The sequence below is a fragment of the Musca domestica genome, unplaced genomic scaffold (assembly GCF_030504385.1).
Source record: "Musca domestica strain aabys unplaced genomic scaffold, Musca_domestica.polishedcontigs.V.1.1 56, whole genome shotgun sequence".
Lineage (NCBI taxonomy): Eukaryota > Metazoa > Arthropoda > Insecta > Diptera > Muscidae > Musca > Musca domestica.
Genome location: NW_026712356.1, coordinates 3989331 through 3997733, shown reverse-complemented (window position 1 = coordinate 3997733; position 8403 = coordinate 3989331). Strand labels below are relative to the sequence as shown.

The 8403-nt window shown below is 39.7% G+C and overlaps 1 protein-coding gene across 1 annotated transcript; it reads right to left on the bottom strand.

The window, feature by feature from the left end:
- Positions 1-1234: 1234 nt before the first annotated feature.
- Positions 1235-2813, bottom strand: LOC131805452 (putative per-hexamer repeat protein 5). The gene is made up of 4 exons (XM_059128615.1): positions 2714-2813; positions 2445-2654; positions 1708-1923; positions 1235-1647 (listed from the first exon to the last, which is right to left on the bottom strand). The coding sequence occupies exons 1-4, from the start codon at positions 2811-2813 to the stop codon at positions 1235-1237; spliced, it is 939 nt and encodes a 312-aa protein (XP_058984598.1).
- Positions 2814-8403: the final 5590 nt, after the last annotated feature.

The following is an 8403-nucleotide window of genomic DNA, read 5'->3' as shown; positions in this document are numbered from 1 at the left end:
GTGTCACTGGTGAAACCTATTTCCATAGGTGAGCCAGTGGCGGAACCTATTTCTATAGGTGAGCCAGTGGCGGAACCTATTTCTATAGGTGAGCCAGTGGCGGAACCTATTTCCATAGGTGAGCCAGTGGAGGAACCTATTTCCATAGGTGAGCCAGTGGCGGAACCTATTTCCATAGGTGAGCCTGTGGCGGAACCTATTTCCATAGGTGAGGCAGTGGCGGAACCTATTTCCATAGGTGAGCCAGTGGCGGAACCTATTTCCATAGGTGAGCCAGTGGCGGAACCTATTTCCATAGGTGAGCCAGTGGCGGAACCTATTTCCATAGGTGAGCCTGTGGCGGAACCTATTACCATAGGTGAGCCAGTGGCGGAACCTATTACCATAGGTGAGCCAGTGGCGGAACCTATTACCATAGGTGAGCCAGTGGCGGAACCTATTACCATAGGTGAGCCAGTGGCGGAACCTATTTCAATGTGTGAGAAACTGGCGGAACCTATTTCTACAAGTGAGCAATTGGCGAACCTATTTCCATAGGTGAGCCATTGGGGAACCTATTTCAATGTGTGAGAAACTGGCGGAACCTATTTCTACAAGTCAGCAATTGGCGAACCTATTTCCATAAGTGAGCCATTGGGGAACCTATTTCCATAAGTGAGCCATTGGGGAACCTATTTCAATGTGTGAGAAACTGGCGGAACCTATTTCTACAAGTGAGCAATTGGCGAACCTATTTCCATAGGTGAGCCATTGGGGAACCTATTTCAATGTGTGAGAAACTGGCGGAACCTATTTCTACAAGTCAGCAATTGGCGAACCTATTTCCATAAGTGAGCCATTGGGGAACCTATTTCCATAAGTGAGCCATTGGGGAACCTATTTCAATGTGTGAGAAACTGGCGGAACCTATTTCTACAAGTGAGCAATTGGCGAACCTATTTCCATAGGTGAGCCATTGGGGAACCTATTTCAGTGTGTGAGAAACTGGCGGAACCTATTTCTACAAGTGAGCAATTGGCGAACCTATTTCCATAAGTGAGCCATTGGGGAACCTATTTCCATAAGTGAGCCATTGGGGAACCTATTTCAATGTGTGAGAAACTGGCGGAACCTATTTCTACAAGTGAGCAATTGGCGAACTTATTTCCATAGGTGAGCCATTGGGGAACCTATTTCAATGTGTGAGCCATTGGGGAACCTATTTCAATGTGTGAGAAACTGGCGGAACCTATTTCTACAAGTCAGCAATTGGCGAACCTATTTCCATAAGTGAGCCATTGGCGGAACCTATTTCCATAGGTGAGCCATTGGCGGAACCTATTTCCATAGGTGAGCCAGTGGCGGAACCTATTTCAATGTGTGAGCTACTGGCGGAACCTTTTTCAATGTGTGAGCTACTGGCGGAACCTTTTTCTATAGGTGTGTCACTGGTGAAACCTATTTCCATAGGTGAGCCAGTGGCGGAACCTATTTCTATAGGTGAGCCAGTAGCGGAACCTATTTCAATAGGTGAGCCAGTGGCGGAACCTATTTCCATAGGTGAGCCAGTGGAGGAACCTATTTCCATAGGTGAGCCAGTGGCGGAACCTATTTCCATAGGTGAGCCTGTGGCGGAACCTATTTCCATAGGTGAGCCAGTGGCGGAACCTATTTCCATAGGTGAGCCAGTGGCGGAACCTATTTCCATAGGTGAGCCAGTGGCGGAACCTATTTCCATAGGTGAGCCAGTGGCGGAACCTATTTCCATAGGTGAGCCTGTGGCGGAACCTATTACCATAGGTGAGCCAGTGGCGGAACCTATTACCATAGGTGAGCCAGTGGCGGAACCTATTACCATAGGTGAGCCAGTGGCGGAACCTATTACCATAGGTGAGCCAGTGGCGGAACCTATTTCAATGTGTGAGAAACTGGCGGAACCTATTTCTACAAGTGAGCAATTGGCGAACCTATTTCCATAGGTGAGCCATTGGGGAACCTATTTCAATGTGTGAGAAACTGGCGGAACCTATTTCTACAAGTCAGCAATTGGCGAACCTATTTCCATAAGTGAGCCATTGGGGAACCTATTTCCATAAGTGAGCCATTGGGGAACCTATTTCAATGTGTGAGAAACTGGCGGAACCTATTTCTACAAGTGAGCAATTGGCGAACCTATTTCCATAGGTGAGCCATTGGGGAACCTATTTCAATGTGTGAGAAACTGGCGGAACCTATTTCTACAAGTCAGCAATTGGCGAACCTATTTCCATAAGTGAGCCATTGGGGAACCTATTTCCATAAGTGAGCCATTGGGGAACCTATTTCAATGTGTGAGAAACTGGCGGAACCTATTTCTACAAGTGAGCAATTGGCGAACCTATTTCCATAGGTGAGCCATTGGGGAACCTATTTCAATGTGTGAGAAACTGGCGGAACCTATTTCTACAAGTCAGCAATTGGCGAACCTATTTCCATAGGTGAGCCATTGGCGGAACCTATTTCCATAGGTGAGCCATTGGCGGAACCTATTTCCATAGGTGAGCCATTGGCGGAACCTATTTCCACAGGTGAGCCAGTGGCGGAACCTATTTCAATGTGTGAGCTACTGGCGGAACCTTTTTCTATAGGTGTGTCACTGGTGAAACCTATTTCCATAGGTGAGCCAGTGGCGGAACCTATTTTTATAGGTGAGCCAGTGGCGGAACCTATTTCTATAGGTGAGCCATTGGCGAACCTATTTCCATAGGTGAGCCATTGGCGGAACCAATTTCCATAGGTGAGCCATTGGCGGAACCTATTTCCATAGGTGAGACATTGGCGGTACCTATTTCCATGATGAGCCATTGGCGCAACCTATTTCCATAGGTGAGCTATTGGCGGAACTTATTTCCATAGGTGAACTTAGCGTAGCATAGCGGAACTTATTGCCATAGATGAGCCACTGGCGGAACCTATTGCCATAGATGAGTCACTGGCCAGCCTATTCCCATCGGTGAGCCACTGGCCAACCTTTTGTCATAGGTGAGTCATTGGGAAACCTGTTTCTATTATTTCCATAGGTGAGCCACCGTTGAACCTATTTCATAGGTGAGCCACTGGGGGAACCTATTTCCATAGCTGTTTCACTGGCTAATCTATCCACTGCGAACCTATTTCAATAGGTTTCCAGTTATTTAAATAACTTATAATTCCCCCTCGTGAAAATGTTGCAACAGTTTTGCCATTAGGAAGAACATAATTATTGTCCTTGCCTCCGCTGATAACAACAGCGAAGTGAAATGTTAAAAAAAAATAAAATATAATTTTTCGAGCATATCTTGGGATTGCCTTTTCTAGTCTAATAATTTTTTTTTCAAGTTGGACAGTCAATTTCCGACTGTGGTAGATGTTGTTCCCGATGCTGCTGCTGTTGTTGCTCAACTAACTTTTGGCCATAAACTTTTCCCCATTTTTTCGCATAGCTCTAAAACGTCTGGCTAACAATCGTGCTTTCAAATTAGCCGGCGAACAAAAAAAAAATGAAATACCGAAAAGAATAACAACAAACCCAGGCAAAGTAATTACGTATTTCATTCCCATTAACGCTAGGAGTGAAGGATAGGAAGTACTGCAGGGTGAGAGGGAAGAAGTACTTGCAAAGCGGAAGTAAACTACCGGATACATATTAAATTAATAATTTTTGCAACAGTAGCAACAAAAAACGGTCCATCTCATTTTCGGGGGTTGGATCGAAAGATATGTTGTTAACTTTTCCCTGTGGGTTTGAAGAGTTGCAGTTTTTTTTTTTTTTTGCCGATAGTTTGGCCAAAAGTTAAGTGCGTCTGGACATTGTGGACCAAATGAAAGTTGCAATTTTTATACCCTACACCACAAGATGGTCAGGGTATTATGTCTTTGTGCATTTGTTTGTAACAGGCAGAAGGAAACGAGATAGACCCATAGTTCCTTTTGATGGTCTGCACAGAATTACATTCTGAGTCGATTTATGCATGTCCGTCCGTCCGTCCGTCCGTCCGTCCGTCCGTCTGTCCGTCCGTCTGTCCATGTATTTTTGTAAACAAAGTACAGGTCGCATTTATTGCCCGATCCAGATGAAATTTTGCAAAGATCTTTTGTTTGGCCCAAGGACGAACCCTATTGAAATTGGAGATAATCGGTCAAAATTTAGATATAGCTTCCATATATATCTTCATCCGATTTGCATTTTATTGTGCACCAAACGTGTAATATCAGCCCGAATTGTATGGAATTTTGCATATACACCCAAATCAGGCCTGAAAATATGTGTGCCAAATTTGATCGAAATCGGTTCAGATATAGCTATAGCTCCCATATATATTTTTCATCCGATTTGTTATTTTTGTCCACCGCCGCCGTAATATGCACTCTGTAACAACAATATTTGGGGAAATATATCAAATGCAGCTCAGAAATACCTTTGCTAAATTTTATCGAGATCGGTTCAGATTTGGATATAGCTCCCACATATATCACTTCGTCCGATTTACCATTTATTGTGCACCAAACGTCTAATATTTGTCCAAATGGGATGGAATTTGGCACTTACGACCGAATTGAGTCTAGAAGCTAGTATGTCAAATTTAGTGAAGATCGGTTCAGATATAGCTATAGCTTCCATATATATTATTCATCCGATTTGTTATATTTGTTACCCACAACCGTAATATGCACTCCTTAACAACGATATTCAGGGAAATATATCAAATACATGATATATCAATGCATGAATTCTCCCATAAAAACTTTTAATTGTTATGTGGAGCTCTACTTAATTAGCAAAGTGGTGTAGGGTATCATAAAGTCGGCCCGCCCGACTTGAAGACTTTCTTTACTGGTTTTTTTTTGTTGTTGACTGTGTATTGAGTAATGAGTTAACTGTTTTTTAGTTTTTGAACTGTTCAATGGTTAATGAGATTGGTATTGAGAAAATTTTGAGAGACAGGCAATTAATTACCTGAAATCTCAGTGGGATACAGAAACAGTCAATTAGGATTTGTAAAGGAAATGTTAGAGACATTTTGTGTTGAGTTGTTAGAATAAGTAAAAAATGAAGCTGGTTTAAACTAACTTTGAAATGAAGTTAATGAATTTTCCTTTCTTGTGTTTAGAAGAAAAATCGAAATTATTTTGATTCCCATTCAATCCCGTGATAGCTAAGAAGATAAAAGTAGTTTGAATGAGTGAAGTAAGTCTAATTAGGATTACTGTTATGGCATTTTCCTATACAATTTCAAATGAAGTTTAATAAAATTTCACACATTCTTAAGACGGCATTCGTTTTAGGAGTTATCGGATCCTTAATGGTTTTCAAATACATGTTGATAGAACATCGTTATAATATTCAGACGTATGGCCTCGTAAGAGACCTTGTCTTGGGAAAGCTACATTAGATTCCGTAAGTTAAAAGTTTTCCCATAATTAAAAAAAAAAAAAACAATTTTACCTTACAATGTAATGAGTAATGGCTCATTAATGCGTGAATGTCATCCTGTGCAGAACCGTGCGACAAAGTTATTTTGTTTATACTTTTTTTATATATTTTTTATAGTTTGATGGGAACAAAAATTATGTAACACCTCAAAATATTGATTTGCCGGTATACATGGATCTTCCTATCTCGCCGAACTGAGCCGATCTAGCTATGTATGTCCGTCTATCCATGTTAATTTGTAATCAAGCTACAGGTCGCAATTATGGCCCGATTCTGACGAAATTGAAAATGGAGGTGGGGTTAGGGTCAGAATAGAAGCCTATTGTTTATGGAGATGATCGCAAAATATTAAAGGATTGAAATGGACCAAAAACAGAAAAAAAATCTTGATTTTTCTGTTGCTCTATAGGTCATAATTATAGACCAATCGACGCGGAATCTAGCATGGAGTTAGAGTTTATGGCTGGGCAGAAGCCTACCAATTTGTTAAGGGACAATATTTAAGGGATAAAATATACCATAGCATTTATTAAAAAAATACGAACATTTCGGCTAAACAGCGAATATTTTTAATCCCGACGAAGTCGCAAATACCTTAAAAGGTTACATCTGACCATTACAGTTATGCTGATAGCCAATTTATCGGATATGTAGCGAAATAGGTACAATTTATATGCAAATGGAATTGATGTTAGTTATTCCGCTTATAAGTCAAGAAACGCTGGAGAGATTTTGACAATTTTCACCAATTTTTAATTTTTTTTTGCCAAAAAAGGGCTAAACCTAAGAAAATGGCGTAAAAATCTGCCTACAAAAAAGTAAATATATTTTGTTAAGTTTTCTCAATTTTTGTCTTGCGATTTTCTAAATTTGACTTACAATTTTGAATGGTAATTTTCTAACATTATTTTTTGAGGTTATTATATACATGTCGCAATTATCGTCCGATTCTCACGAAATTTTGGATGGGGTAGGGTTAGGGTCAGAATTAAATTGCAGATGTATATGGACCAAAAAATTGGCATGTTCCTGATTTTGTAGTCGCTCTACAGGTTCCAATTGAAAACCAATCGACAGGGAATTTTGCATGAGGAGAGAGTTAATGACAGGGAAGAAGTCTAAAGTTTTGGATGACCATTGGATTATATTAAACTGTAAAATGGATCACAACAACTAACAGCACAACGGAGTTCGTAAATATTGGTCAAATGTCCCTGGTCAATATCCTAAGGGTAAAATCTGGGCAGTGCTCTGTAACATAATTTCAAAAGCAACATTATCCACAATGGATTTTGGCATAAGGGGGCTTCCAACATATTGTAGTGTTGTAGGGTATCACATGGTCGGCCCCGCACGTCTGTAGTCTTTGCTTACTTTTTATATAATTATGGGGAAATCCAGCAGACTATGAAATACAAGCTAAAAAAATACACGTGAATCGACGCCTTAAAAGTTTATATCGAAAAGTAAACAAAATAGAGGGAACAAGTTTCCCCCTCTTCCAAACTTCCGGAAATTTTCGGATTAAGATTCCTCAGCATACATGCATTTTAGGTATATAGTGTCTTCGGCAATATTGCAGCTTAAAATATGGGGAATCAAAAAACTACAACCAATTTCAAACTGCTGTTATTTCTAAGGCACTCGTCCGAAGGTGACCAATTCGAACAAATCTAAACTTATTCTAAAATTTGATGCTATTTCCGACATTTTTTGCTTTCACTCAATAAAATTAAAAAAATAACAATTATGGCGTTTGACTTTGTTGCAGTTTTTTTTATCTCCCCCTGTATTTACTATCGGCATCATCGTAACGGTCAGAATTGACCTTTTCGTCTATTTTCGATTTCGCCTGGATTACAAATATACGCGGTTTAATGAAAAATTTGACTTTTATTTAACACAAATGTTATGGTATATTTCACCCACTAAATATTACTCCATGACCATCCCAATTGAAAGACTTCTGCATAGCCCCAAGCTCTAGCCCCTTCCTAACTTTTGGTCTATAATTGCGACCTGTAAAGCAACTGCAAAATTAGGAAAATTTTCAGTTTTTGGTCCATTTCAACCCCTAAATATTATCCGATCATGTCCAAAAGCAATAGGCCTCTATTCTTACCCAAACCCCACCTGCATTTTTAATTTTGTGAGGATCAGACCATTATTGCGATCTATTGCGTGATTACAAATTAACACAGACAGACGGACATACATAGCTAGATCGACTCAGCTCGGTGAGATAGGAAGATCCATTTATACTTTCCTATGTGGGAGACCAATATTTCAAGGTGTTACATAATTTTTGGCCCAATCAAACTTATAATACCCCCAACACATAGTGTTGTAGGGTATAAAAACCACAAAAATTCCTGATTTGTTTTATAAATGTTTTCTCGGATTCTTATCGTGTTGACGTCTGAAAGTTGCGTAAAATCTCGTTTTAGGCGATAAATGTCAAAAGAAGAAATATTGTACGCAAAATTCAACTATAAGTCTCAGAACATACCATATAGTAGTTTTTATAAAAAATACATTCAAAATTAATGTACGTGAAAATTATGTCATTGCTTTATTTTGACAATTATCAAATCCTAGTCAAAATCTCCCTTTATACCTCATTCTTTGAAAAAATTTCAATGGAATTACATTGTGAACTTAAAATAAAACGAGATACAAATATTCAGCCAAATTTTATAAAAAATATGGCATAAACCCCAGAATAAAAAAGTCAGGGGATATCCTTTTGTAAGGGCTGTACAAAAAGCGGCTAGAGTACACAGATCAGTCTTTTGTCTGCAGGCAAGTTAAATTCGACGATGAGCGATATCGGTCCACGATATTAGGTAATTTCATGATTTTAGCCACATTTTCCATTGGTATTGTCTCCTTGTCACACAAGGATTTCTTCTGAGTACTTTACCCCCTGGAGTATAATTGTCTGTATAGGTCACGGTATCGTATAAAGCCCA